The sequence below is a fragment of the Jatropha curcas genome, chromosome 5 (genome assembly GCF_041381405.1).
Source record: "Jatropha curcas cultivar XTBG-Jc1 chromosome 5, XTBG_Jcur_1.0, whole genome shotgun sequence".
Lineage (NCBI taxonomy): Eukaryota > Viridiplantae > Streptophyta > Magnoliopsida > Malpighiales > Euphorbiaceae > Jatropha > Jatropha curcas.
Window position 1 is genome coordinate 18,551,255 of NC_143155.1, and position 14,236 is coordinate 18,565,490.

The 14,236-nt window shown below is 33.1% G+C and overlaps 1 protein-coding gene and 1 long non-coding RNA gene across 2 annotated transcripts; one reads left to right on the plus strand and one right to left on the minus strand.

The window, feature by feature from the left end:
• Nucleotides 1-2,202: 2,202 nt before the first annotated feature.
• LOC105639097 (kinesin-like protein KIN-12B) lies at nucleotides 2,203-10,440 on the minus strand. The gene is made up of 16 exons (XM_012223040.3): nucleotides 9,958-10,440; nucleotides 9,215-9,352; nucleotides 9,028-9,111; nucleotides 8,742-8,867; nucleotides 8,599-8,658; nucleotides 8,466-8,519; nucleotides 8,292-8,384; nucleotides 7,580-7,675; nucleotides 7,049-7,194; nucleotides 6,245-6,394; nucleotides 6,028-6,157; nucleotides 4,747-5,928; nucleotides 4,558-4,656; nucleotides 4,321-4,473; nucleotides 3,446-4,246; nucleotides 2,203-2,728 (listed from the first exon to the last, which is right to left on the minus strand). Exons 1-16 carry the CDS (start codon nucleotides 10,276-10,278, stop codon nucleotides 2,417-2,419), a joined length of 3,945 nt encoding a protein of 1,314 aa, XP_012078430.1. The 5' UTR covers nucleotides 10,279-10,440; the 3' UTR covers nucleotides 2,203-2,416.
• Nucleotides 5,422-6,446, plus strand: LOC149496322 (uncharacterized). Its single transcript, XR_016320947.1, has 2 exons — nucleotides 5,422-5,540; nucleotides 5,634-6,446. It is a non-coding gene; the product is annotated as an uncharacterized LOC149496322 (long non-coding RNA).
• Nucleotides 10,441-14,236: the final 3,796 nt, after the last annotated feature.

Consider the following 14,236-nt stretch of genomic DNA (forward strand, 5'->3'; position numbering starts at 1 on the left):
TTAATGATGATTAGAAGGGGGTCCAATTACCAGGCTGTCACTCTTTCTTTCTACTCTCTTGTTTCTAACTGCTCTCTCTCTCTCTCTCTCTCTCTCTCTATATGTCTGTCTTTCACTTCAAGAACAATTAACTTTTTAGTAGAAATTAAAACATAAGCTATCAAGTACTTGTGCATCATTTTGTTTCACTACACCTATTTTCTCTATGTTATACAATCCTTCAATTCAAAGCTACTTTTGAGGATACCTAAAAAGTTTTCACAGTGAATAGAATTGACTCACTCAAACTCAAATTTTCAAAGTCAAGTTTGTTGAAGCCATTCAGATGTTTTAGAAATTCTTTAGTCCTAGTTTTTGTTTTCCAAGTAGCCAAACAGAAATGGTACCTCTTCCTGTTTCTTTCCCACTTGTATTGCCTCTAAAAGTGTCACTTTCTAACCCTTTTCCCTCTTCTAAAATTGTATGTAATGACTGCTAGTTTTAATTTTATCTTCTGATTAAGAGTATGTTTGACATTGCTACTTAATTTGCTTATGAGAAAACATTGTGTTAAAAATATTTATCAAAGATATTGAAATTTATTTTGAAGTCAACACTTTTTCAGACTTAGAAAAATACTTAAATTTCTTATATTTACTATGAAGCTATTTTGTGACGACTGACTTATAAGTTTCACTGTCTCTCGGCTTATGTGAATTAATTTCTTTTATGATCTTTTAAATGATACTATGAAGTTATTTTGCAATTTAATTTCCTTTTTCGTCTGTTTTCAAATATATATATATATATATATATTTTAAAGATCATTTTTTATTGAATTTTTAATATACTCATATTTAATGTACATCTAAGATTTAAAGGATGTGCCTTTTAACGTACATTTAATGTAGTATTTATTTTTTTTTTTAAAGATCATTTGTTATTGAATTCTTAATATATCCCTATCTAACGTGCATCATTTGTTATTCCTCGATGCATACAGAATGTGCCTACCAAAGTTTATTTTCAAGCTTAATTTTGCATAAAACTTTAAACCAACTTTCCCAAATTTTTTTTCTAGAATAATTTGATTAAAATAGTAGTTTTTTGCACCAAAAATAAAAAAAAGTTTCAACCTCAAATATAAAGCCAACAATAACTCTAAATAGAAATGCCTCAGTAATTACAAATGGTCCAATGAGCATGTACAAATTCAAGGCAAAGAAGACAAGACCACAAGCTTCATGTTTTATGGTCTCCAAAAAATGATAGACTTATTTTCTAAGATAGAAGGCTGCCAAACAACTTGTGGACTGTCTGAATTACAACTTAGATGGTCCATAGACATACTTCTCTGATCCACTTGAAGATTGCTTCCTATCCTCTTAACACCCAAACCAAACAAATAAATGATCTAAACTTCAATACATCTCCATTACTTCCTTCAGATCTTTTTCTTTAGGACCATTGTCTTTTATACAAGTGGGTCCACCATATCCATTACTACATCCAAACACCCTTTATTCAAAATAGTACTTCTCCTCCTTTTCTTCTATTCCCAACCTAACATCAAATGTATGGTATATGGGTATGTAATGTGTCAATGCTAGTGTCTTGTGCATGTGCTCAAGTATGGACCATGGTCCTAATATATAAATATAGGCTTTAATGTAGAGAATCAACATAATCATAATAATGAATTGATGCAAAGTGAAACATTAGCATAATAGATACTGTAATTTTTCTAAATATAATCACATAGCATCATTTTTTATCTAGATTTTAATATTACGATAAAGTTACTCTATTTATTATTTGGAGGTGATGAGTTTGAGCCATGGAAACAGTTTCTTTATAAAAACATGAGAAGATTGTGTATTTCAATCCTCATCTCATGCCATAAATATGACTGCTTCGTGCATGAGATCACCCTTTATTAATCTTGATTATTACATTTTCACTACATGGACACAGTTGCACTAAAATGTCCATATCCTTCTCTGCAACTTAAAATGTACATATGCCTTTTCAAAACTAACATATATAACGCGAAACCTGCGATAGCTATCATAATGTTTTGTGGCTTATCCACGAATTTTCAAATATACCTGCATGATCCATTTGTTTGCTAAGAAAACAATGGCTACATCAAAATGGGGAGAAAAGGCAGTGGGTTGGGGGGAATAGCTGAGAGATCGAAGTTTTGATTCGTGCAAGTAGGCATGAATAAAAGAATATAATTCATTCAACTCTTATGAACTGCAACAATCAGAATTTGAATACAAGACTCAAAAAGAGAACCAAAGAGATTGGTCCTGACAAATGGTGAGAACTATTATCGCCTTAGATAAAACAGCAAAAAAGCTACACCTCCAGAGCTATTTCACAGAATTGTTAGTAAATACATACACAATATTGATGCTAAGTGTTCATCTCTCTATATGTTGCATCTATCATACCCAGAAAACCACGAAGATGGTTCTGCAAGTTTTGACAACTCACTATATTCGCCATTGTTATAAAATGGCTCAAATTCTTCTCTCCATCGCTCGCCTTCACTCAGCGGTTCACCTGCATCATACTTGGCTGTTTCATCGTCACTGTAAGCAGGTCGTATTGCTTCTTTGGGTAGACGAGACTCTGCAAGGAGCTCATTACGGGTGTTTATTGCAATTTCATGTTTTTTCTTCAATTCATCAATCTGTTTATATGCCTTTGCAGATGCTCTTTCTGCATCCATTGCTCGCTTCTACAAAAACAAGTAAATATATAAAGTAAGAATATTAAGTAAAGGGAAATGAGAATAAACAACATAACCAACATGCACCAATAATTGACAGCCAAGTGTTGATTTTGTAATTAACAACTTGCAAGAATCTGAGGAGAAAAAACGAGGGTAGAAAATTGGTAAGAGAAAAACTAAAAGGAAAGAAGCTGGAGAAAATTTTTGAAATTACATTTTAGAGGTAAGCCAACAAGAATTTTGAATTATTCTCTGGGTTCTCATTTCCCTCTCATTTTCTCTGCACTTTCCAGACAAAGTAAAATGACTTTCCTCACCTACTTTCCATCCTCCAGTTCCCCCCAACTTTCCCTTTAATCACATATAATACTCACAAATGAATGCTATGAGTATACAGGACTTGCAATATGTAACTGAAACAATCACCGACTTCTTCAGATCAAACCAAAATAACAAGGAATTAAAACTTGGATAACTATTCTCTCGGTTCTCATTTCCTCTCATTTTCTCTGCACTTTCCAGACAAAGTAAAATGACTCCTCACCTACTTTCCAACCCTTCCAGTTTCCCTTCCCCCATCTTTCTCTTTAATCAAATATACTCACAAATGAATGCTATGAGTATACAGGACTTGCAATATGTAACAGAAACAATTACCAAACTTCTTCAGTTCAAACTAACATTACATGGAATCAAAACTAGGACAATTATGAAATAACCAACCTGTGCAACAGCAACGGCTTCTTCTGCTTCTTTCAGCCTCACTAGTAATTCGCTTGCAGCTTGTACAGCCTCGGCAGTATCCCTCAACTGAGACTGAAGAGCTTTATTTTCATCTCTAAGATATCGCCTCTCTTTCTCTCTTTCCACTTTCAATGCTGAAATTTCCGCAGCGAGGGCATTTATAAACTTAGACTCAGCACCCCTGACACCAGCTCTAGAAGCAGCTTTCTTGACATCATCTATTCCATCCTGGATCTTCCTGTGCCGTGCAAGTAATTGAATATGTTTTTCCTCAAGATCTGCATACTGCTCAAGCATGCGTGCATGTCCCTCCATGGCCATTTGCATTGCTTCCTTTAACTCTTCTGCACATTTCTTCTCTGTCTCTAATTCCTGCCTCCTTTTTTCAGCTAGCAACCTGCTAGCATCGAGTTCTGTTCTCAATTCTTCAGCAAGAGAAATCCACTTGCTCTCTGCCTCAGTCCAGCGCATTCTTTCTTCTTGAAACTTTACTTCTGGGCTCTCCTCAGTTGCCTCTTGAATTGTACTAAGAAGAGGAGCCACAGTAGGCTCGCATGAATAGGTCAATTTCAATATTGAATTTCTTTTTAATGCAGACGCGGATGAAGAGTCAACATAGTACTGCAATTGGTTTCTTAAATCTTGAATCTCTTCCAACAAAACTTCTCTTTCTCCCAAATCATAGAAATTTCGATAATTTTCTAACTCCTCTTGAGCTCTTTTCAGCTCAATATTAGTTCTTAGAACTTCAGGATGATTCTCATATTTCTCCCTCAAAAGCTGTAAAAAATCATTTTAGATACATGTAAACTGGAAATTAGTGAGCAGGGGAAGCTTAAGAAACAAATTCAAACCTTATGTTCATGCATAAGTGATGCTAGCTCTTCCTCCATGAACTCCTCCGTGGGCAAAACACCATCCATAAGGCTCTCAAGCCGAAGAATTTTGTCCTCCCTTGTCTCCCCTATTATGGCATTGCATTCCCTCTCATGCTTGTACTGTTGCACCTGTAAATATAGGCCAGGTAGTCAGCACATCTGTTAAAGATAATTAAAATCCATTTTGGGTTGTTGGATAAAATAGCAACCTACCAAACGGTTAAGCTGCATTATCTCAGAAGTTTGTTTGGCACAAAACTCCTCCAAAGCCATTTCTCTACGGATGGCTCCTGCCAACACTTTCTCCACTGCCTGTTTAGAAATATGAACAACAATGTCAAGTACGTGGTACAATATTAATAGAGATATCCGATCACATAACTAAATATCAAGCAAACTTACTTTGGGAACTTGTTTTTTGGATTTATCAGCAGACTCTGAACCATCAATAGGTACTAACTGCAAGTTTGAGCTGTCATCGTTGTCTTTTTCCTCCAGTGCTTTCTTGTTCTTGCAACTCTTACAAAAAAATACCCCTGCATCTTCTTCTTGTAAGTCATAATCTTGAAGAAAAGTTTGCACACCAGCATCAACTTTTTCAACCAGTGAAATTGGCTTCAATTCTGCAGGTTTACAAGAAAACCTAAAGGATGATCGCCTGAATACAGAACTCTTGCGGTGAATATCAATAATTTCCAAGCCCCGGTGAAGGCTAGCTGCTAAATGTTCTGTTGGTGCAAGAAAACTTTTACTAGTCTGAGCAGCCAGAGCGTTAGAGGAGCTTCTTTTCTTGGCAAAAGATAAGCGTACATCCTCTGTGTTTGATTTTTCATCCTTAAGATCTTTTTGAGAAGCTGTTAACATTGATGAAGTCCGCAGACTTTTCCTGCTGCTGCTAATCCTGGGTGAAACACTTGGAGTTGGAGATTTAAGAACTGGTGATATTTCACATGGGACTATACTAAGGTTAGAAGGTGATACACCATTCACTGCATCATTTTGAGAATCATTTGCTTCACTTGCTACTACAACTCCTGTAGAAAGTCCAGTTTGAGAATCAGACACTACGCATGAAGTACGAATATCCACCATTTTGCTTTGTGATTCTTCAGTTAACAATTTACTGATTGAGGAGCTAAGATCCTTGTTCTCCTTGGGGGATTTTCCAGAGGACTCTGCATCAATTGGATCAACAGGTATATGATCTGGTTCCTTGTCATTAACATTGTAACAAAATTCATTCTTAACAGGGTCAGCACAATCAACAGTCATAATTTCATGTTTCTCAGCTTGTTCAGATATGCCTTCTTCCATATCAACATCAGTATCCTCAGGACCCTGTCCCATGGTACACCTACTTTCATCAACAATATTGCAATCTCCAGCACTTGCTGGTGGCAATCCTACTTCAATGCAGAGTTTTTCAACAGCTTCCTCATCAATTTCCATCTCCTCATCACCATCCTCATCTAATTGAGGTAGTCGTGAATGCGGATGAATAAGACTTTTCAATATATTCAAACTTTTACGAGGATCCCAACCTGTTGAATTGTTGCTATTGGCCTTCACTCTATGTAATTCATCCTGAAGCATTCATAATCCGTTTTTTCTTATAAATCTGTTTTAAATTTGAAATTGTTGAAACAATCTGATTAATAACAGTAAACAAAAATAAGAGTCTACCCTTAGCTGCCGGATTACTTCTCGCAAGTGATTCACATCATCCTCCATCTCTTCATTAACAACTGCCTTGTTCTTGATTGCCTTTGCACGCTGTGCAAATCGCAGTGTACTGAAAGTTTCACTCTTACAACTGTATAATTGATGACAAGAACAGCCATTATGAGAAAAAGAGAGATTAAGGGAGGTTGTGAAAAGATGGCATGGCCAGCAGTGTTACCTTTGTGCTGGGGAAACAGCACACACCATTGCTAACTTTGCATTGCCACCAAGAGATTCTTGCAACAAAAATGTCAACCTGGAATCTCTGTAAGGTATATGTCTTTGTTTTCCTGTCTGAGAAACTTCAGCAAGAATGTTTATCAAGTTCCTGTAACACCGATAATTGGGTAAAATTAACAGATATCTCTCTTTTGATGCAAGGTCATATGAATTTATTCATACTACTTATTGCAACTAAGAAGTAGCTTGAACTCCTTTTTTTGATTATCAATAGGAAGACATCACAAAGCAGACAGAAAGAATAGGAGAAGTTACAACTATTACTTTTAGACACCAAAAAGAACTGATAGTCTATGCTTTCACAATTCTGGTATAATGTTTCTTCAATATACTTCAACTCATATTCATGATAATTCATGGTCACAACACAACTGTAATTATCAAACAATGCCAATTTCAGTTCATTGTTTGCTGTATGGTTTATATGTTCATATGTTTTCTATGATGAACAAAAGGCTTACATGATAAGTTCTCTTGCAAATGAATAAAATGAATATCTCTTGATTTAAATGTCTATTATATCAAAGTTATGAATAAAATGACTGGGCTAGTGTAATGGAAAAAAGATAGCGCAGGATTGTAAATCAAAGGAGACTGAGTTAGCAATAGAGATAGAGGGAAAGATGGAAAGTACATGTTTTTATAGCAATATTGGCATCATACTGCATCTAAACTAGAAGATTTTCCAACTGTAATTTGTAAGAAAGCTTAAACAAAAACATAAAGGAAAGGTGATTCATACCCAAGCTGCGACAGAGATCGGTTTATATTCCCCGCTTCTTTTAACCGTTCTCCAGCAGCACCAGTTAACTTCTGTCGTTCTGACCCAGCAAGATCAACAAGATTTATTCTACTGGTTTTTAAGCTGCTTATGCCATCTGCTGTGCTCTACAAGGAATGTAGCACAGAAACCAACAATAGAACAAAAGTTGAATTTATTAAAATTGTTATTTTCATTGTGAGATCGCATTCTAATTTCAGTATTCTAAGAATAAATATTAGAGGAAAACTTCAAAAAATTCCAAATTGCTTAGGCAGCAAATGAATCCCTATTTTGAAATAATACATATCCAGATCTGAATCCCCTTCCTAGGGAGGGAGAGGGGGATAGAGAGAGAGAGAGAGAGAGAGAGAGAGGCATGTAAAAGACTGAATCCCACAAATGCACTCACAATCTTCTATTAGAAAGAAATAAAACCAAGGCAAACCTTCCTTTTTTTTAAAAGCTTAATAAGGAGAAATAATATACTGCATATGTGGATATAGTATTTACCTTGCATCGGGATTCAACAACACAAGTGAAAACGCTGTGTGACCGGGAACTTTCAGCATTTATACTAGTTGCACCAGTCCTCCTGTTCGACAAACCCTGTGTGATTTGTTGGCAGTTGTAAGCATATAAGTAGAGTTTATTTGAAGCTTTAAACACTCAAACTGAGGTAAAATATATTAGCATCATAAGAGATGCAACACCCGTGTGTTTGAGTATGCTCTTAACACCGACTGACCTAAACATTTTTTCTGTGGAAATGTTAAATTTATCACCAAATAACTGTTAGGCCATCAAATATATTAGATCCCATTCTTTTCTTCTGTCCTGAGCGTATGTGCATATGCATACAAGCTCGGTATGTTTAGTTCAACAAAAAGGTAAACTAAACCCGTGTGTGTGTGTGTGTGTGTGTGTGTAACACAGAAATGAGGAAACTAAACTCATGTGTGTGTGTGTTTGCGCAACAGAAATGAGGACACTAAACTCATGTATGGGAATGTTAACACTGATTGACCTAAACATATTTTTTTTGGGAACGTTAAATTTATCACCAAAGGTATGCATAACAAGCTCGGTATTTTTATTTCAAACAAAAGGTAAACAAATTTCTGTAGATGCTCTATATAAGTTCTCTTATATACGGTTTTCAGCACCACCAAAGACCGACTTACAACTGAGATTTTCATAGCACAATCAAAGTAAAAAACCCAACCTTTATCAAAAGCTGAGTCACATCTTTCATTGTAAATACATATTCCTCTCGGAGATTTTCAACATAGACACCAGATTTCACATCTTCTCTTATCTGCAACAATGTGGCAGACAAAGGGATCTTAGAAAACCAGTTTATTTCAAGAAATATAATGCCCAATCTGATCTTCCTAACCTGGAGGTTTCGCTGGCTTGGATCCAGCAGATCTGTTATTTGTTCATTATAAATCTGCAAAAACAATGAAGAACCATGAGGTCAGAATTTAAGGCTAAACAAGTGAATTCTCCAAAACTAAACAGCACATAACCTCCAGAAAAGAGCAGCGGCACTGATACTTGAGTTGTTTGTCAGCATGTTTAATTTGCTCCTGAGGGGAAACAAAAGAGCATTTATAATTGCAACACATAATAACTCTCAACATCCCTGGCAACAAGTAAAAGTGATCCTTACCTCATTTATGCGGGCAAAGAGTCTCTGAAAAACACGGGGGGTTAAACCTTGTTGGTCACTGGATAAATTTTCTTCCAAGAGGGCATTCGCAGGTCCCCACATAGTGTAGGTTTTTCCGCTCCCTGTCTGAATAAGTTAATTTTCCAATTTACCAAAGAGGTTAGGAGAACGGTCATGGACAAAGTGAAGCAAAATGAGGTTTTTAACCAATATAAAGTGAAATATAAACGGTCATGGACAAAGTGAAGCAAAATGAAGTTGTTAACCAATATAAAGTGAAATATACCTGTCCATAGGCAAATACTGAACTGTTAAATCCAGCCAGACAATTTTCAACTAGAGGGGCTCCTACAAGATCAAAAATGTCTACCTGTGGAAAACAAGATAGGAAAAGCAAAAAGGGTTTTGAGAATTTCACCAAAATAAATCTTCAATCAATACATTACCAGGAGACGTAATGACAGCAATCTTGCCTGTGTTGATTTTATATCAGCTACAGAGTCAAATGTCAATGTTTGGCCATTGATTGACAAAGAATCGTCAGACACCTTCTGAACTATCATTTCCCCTTCCTCTTCATCCTTGTTTAATGGTCGCATTCGCACAATTACCTAAGATTTTTTGAAACAAGAAGAAATAGAAAAACAAACACAACAATTAACAAGGATTCTAATGCTAAGAGACCACAACTAATTGATCTCAGAAATGGATTTCAGAAGATAAACCCCTCAAATCATACTGATATTAGTATTGTCCTTGGTTTCTCTGAAAAACAAACTTTCATTTAATTTCAGTTTTTATGTGAAATAGTAGCATAGTTCATATTTGCAGAGAGTTTCAGCTGTCAGAAATCAGAACAATACCAATAGAGCTTTTCTCTTCTTAACCAGTTGCTAATATAAGGAAAACAACAAGGTAGTGGTACTGGCAAAGCAAATAAGTGAATTCAAAGAAGAATTTTCTCCACAACTACAACAAAACCTAAAATTCCATTTGAACTAGCATTTATAACAAAGAATTCACAGCAAAACCTGAAAGAAAAAGTCAACTGAAAAAAACAGTCCCCCCTTAGCTTATCAAGACGAGACCTAAAATTCAATTTAAATTGACAAAGATATAAAAATTCATCAGCTCTTTTCCCCCCTTAGTTTCTTCCACTTCCTCACCAGCCAAAAAAAAGCATTAAAATATTAAATTAAAAAAAATGAATAACAACCTTAACGCCAGAATCAGGTACAGCATTCTCTGGGACAGTTTCCATGCTAAGTTTTCTCTTGAGAGGATTAGAAGAAGGAGGCCTAGGCGGCAACTGACTCTTCATCTTGGCAGCCGGAGACGGCGAGGGCTTTTGCTCCGGGACTGACGTAGAGTTCAGATCCGACGGCGGCGCGTTTTCTTTAGACAACTTCTGCCTCCGAGGAGGTGGTGATGGCTTCGATTTATGACAGCTAGGGTTTGCAGATTGTAATGGCGATGACTCTCCATTGGCGTGCGCTTCTCTCAAGATGGCGTTTCTTGGCTGCATAAAATGCTTCATTTTGAAAAATCTATAGAGAACAGAGAAGGGGAGAGAGAGAGATAGAGAGAGAGTAGGATTTGGGCAAGGCAGCGAAGGAAGAGGAGCAGAAGAGGGAGAGAGGAGAGAGAAATGTAGCCGTTGGAGAATTTGAATTTGGTTTCATAATAATGAAGAAGCAGAGTGTGCGTATTAGTTTTATTCAAGGGTGAGGGAACAGCGATTTTAAATTTCGTTGGATCTGGAGCGCAGGAGAAAGGATCCTAGGCGTATATTACTAGTATGCTAGCTTTACTTGTACGGTCCAGATTTATTGTTACATAATAATAACGTCAAAATGAGTTTAATTTTTTATTTAAACGATTAATTTAGTCTAATTATTTTATTTTTATCAAATATAATAAATTATTATTTTTAATTTAGGCCTCGTTGTGCATATTAAAAATTTTAGAGGATTTGTTTTTTAAAAATTGTAACCAGTAAATTTATTTCTCTTGCTAATTTGTATTAGGACTAAAATAATGCAAAAGAAAAATATATGTTCCAAGTCAATGTTATTTTGAAACTATTTATAATAATAATAACGTAACATTTTATCGGATATTGAAATAAAATAGAATTTATCAACTTGAGAAACAAAATTGGTCTAAAATGACAGATATAAAATTTTGAGGTACTTATAGTAATTATAGTACAACAGAAATCTAAAAAGAAATAAAAGCAAAAATAATATGGGCTATGACAAAAGTCCCAAACCACTATTAATAACATTATTTTGGTCTAAGAAGCTTTGGCAAATAAAAAATAAATGTGATAATAGCGGACCCAGATGAGAAACTGAGAGAGGATGCCAAGTTTCCTTATTAGCTTTATGTAATAAAATATTTAATTATGAATAAAAGATATTTTAATCTTTTATATTCTACTGAAAGAATTTCGGTCAAAGATAAAGTTTATGAGACAATATTGTTTTGTAAAATAAATTATAATATGGTTATAATTATGAATTTATTTTTCATTAAAGTATGTCTCTAAATATTTCTAGTCAATATTCTCCTGATTAATGGAGGATGATTAAAGCTGTTGAGACTAATACATATTATGTATTTTTCCTTGTGAAGGGAAGCAATTATTCTCATAAGCTAAGATATATGTGATACCTAGAACCAATATGCATGTGCTTGTTAATTAAACAAATCCACTGAATTGACTTACATAAAAATTACATATGGAGAATTACTTGTGTTTATAGAATACTTAAGTAATGGTTGTATAAGTGATCTTTTGATTTGAAATTACTAAGCTATCATGTCGGGGGATGATTATGTTTTGATTCTTCATTCACATTATTCATTGACGGATAATAAGTAATGATTAACTGGACATAGTAAGATTTATATGGAGATACTTGTGTAATTAAGAGATGGTTCATCACCTTAGGTAAATTTGGAAAAATATTTTAATTGTTCTTTATTAATATTGATTAAGAAATCCTTGCGTAAGATAGAATGAAATTAGCAAATTAGGTTTTGAATTTCATTCAAATGATCAATGACTAAGATTAAGAGAATTAACATGATTAAAATAAAGTAGACACAATCCATGCCTAATTACTAAATCAGAACATTAATGATGAAGGTATATTAATTACACTGATAAATCATGCACTAAAATGTTAAGTCAAACCATATTGACTTTCCAAATATTTGGATAGTTATGACATATTTCTAGATAATGTTCTTGACCTTTAAATATTAATTAGTTAATTATATTTGTTGCCAATATATTTGAAACCTAATCGAGCAATCCTTCCTAACTCACGTCTTTCTTTAAAGAATTTCTTTTGTAATTCCTTACATAAGGATTCAGAAATACTGGATCTCCACCTACACAAATAAATTGTTGATAAAATCATCTAATTATATTCTCTGTTCTACCGCCCTAAGCAGACCAAGCTTCCTTAGCGTACTGAGCCTACCTATTCAAGAGACCCGAGACTATAGGTCATACACATAAGAATGAATATGAAAAAGTTAAAACGAGAAATCGAATCAAGTATGATTTGATTACAAATAAATATTGGGACATCAAAGGCAAAATTATAATTTATATTTAATTATAATTTTTACCTAAATTATTAAGTATTGACTTAGTTAATTTATGTCTAAAATTTATTGAGATAAATTTTAGATTATGAATAAACCTAATATATTCATTATGATTTAGTTACTAAATAGTTAAAATAAATAAATAAAATTAATTATAATAATATATGTATTATAATTTATTTATTTAAATTATTTAAATAAATAAATAAGCACATTTTAGTTATAATTTAAATAAATAAATAAAATTAATTTACTTATGACCTAGGATTTTAATATATAAGGTTTAAGAGACAGTTTAAACGGTTGTTAAATTGATAGCCACCAAAGTAAACATAAAGCGTAAGAAAGGCAGCACCATCATACTCTCTATCCTCTCAACCCTCTAAAATAGTTTTAGAGTTTTTATAATTATCTGATCGTATGGATACTACTAGAGGTTGGACAATTGGACATCTTATAGTTTGCGACAACCTAGTAGTTGCGTAGATCGAAGTTTTGAAGAATCAGCAAAACATGTATTCTTTTGAACAATTTTGTTGCTTTAATTGTTTAAATGGATTCCTTTTGAAATAATTATTTTGCTATAATTATTTTATTCCGTTGCGTATTGTGATATTGAAACTCAATAGTTCCAACATCTCCATATCCAAAACAAATAGATAGGGAAAGATGAATAACCTTAAAGTATACATGGAGTAGGTTTAAAATTTTCATATGGATTATCATTCCATAAAATTTACATTGAACAAAGTTTGACGATACTTTCTAATTAAAGTTATCCAAGAATCTGAAAAGCCCACAAACTGCATAGAATCTAAAATAAAATTCCATTTCAGATGACTATAAGCCTCCTTTAATCATTTTTCAAAATCTTCCAACCAATTTGTCCATACAAATTATTCATTTAATGAATAAATTCCTGAAGGATAATAGCATTATCATGGAGCCACTTTGTAAGAGCAAAGTTACTCTGAGTAGCTGAAATGAGTGAAGGAAAAACAATTTTCATACGGTTGGCTAATAATTTGATAATCAGTTTAAAATTGATATTACATAAACTAGTAGACGTAAATTGATTGAAGAGAAAAGTAAAGGAAAGGGCAAGTTTGTGGAAGTAAATTTTATTAGGAGAAATTTTTAAAATGGTAAATAAAATGAAGAGGACAAAAAAAAAAAAAGGAGCTTGCTATGATGCCTTCTTCAAGGAAATTTCCCAACTTTTAGTTTGAGTTATAAAAAATTATTACTTTTTACAAAATATTGAAATTTAGATTTATTAATTTGTATTTCAACAATTTTATAAAAAACAACCATTTGTCACAAAATACTTGAAGATATTATAAAATATTGATAAATGGTAACCAGAGCTATTATTTTGTAATCTGACTATTTTACAGAAAATAACATTGCTTTATAAATTTTTTAGAAATATCAAATATTGGCTATCGAAACTATTATTTTATAAACCACCAACTTTTACAAAAAAAAAAAAAAAAGATCACTTTTTACAATATATTATGAAGTATAACAAAAATATTGACAAATTGTAACTATTATTTGCAATTCAACAATTTCACAAAAAAAAAAAAAAAAAAACTTTTTACAAAGTATAAGAAAGTATTCAAAATATTGATAACTTGACTTATTATTTGATAATTTCGTAATTTTACAAAAAAAAAAAAAAACCGTTTTTTATAATATTAGCAATCAAAGCTTTTTTTTTTTTTTTTTAATATGACAACTTCACAACAAACAATAACTTTTTTACAAATTATGGAAAATTATTACAAAATATTAGCAATCTAGCAACTTTACAAAAAATGATTATTTTTTATAAGATATTTGAAATATTACAATATATTTACAATCAT

Excerpts from the sequence above, each read along its gene's own strand:
- LOC105639097 (XM_012223040.3), bottom strand. The coding sequence starts at position 10,278 with ATGAAGCATTTTATGCAGCCAAGAAACGCCATCTTGAGAGAAGCGCAC. Across the intron at positions 9,112-9,214 it reads CTGATATAAAATCAACACAG|GTAGACATTTTTGATCTTGT; the intron begins GCAAGATTGCTG and ends TGTTTTCCACAG. Across the intron at positions 7,195-7,579 it reads TTGTTGAATCCCGATGCAAG|AGCACAGCAGATGGCATAAG; the intron begins GTAAATACTATA and ends CATTCCTTGTAG.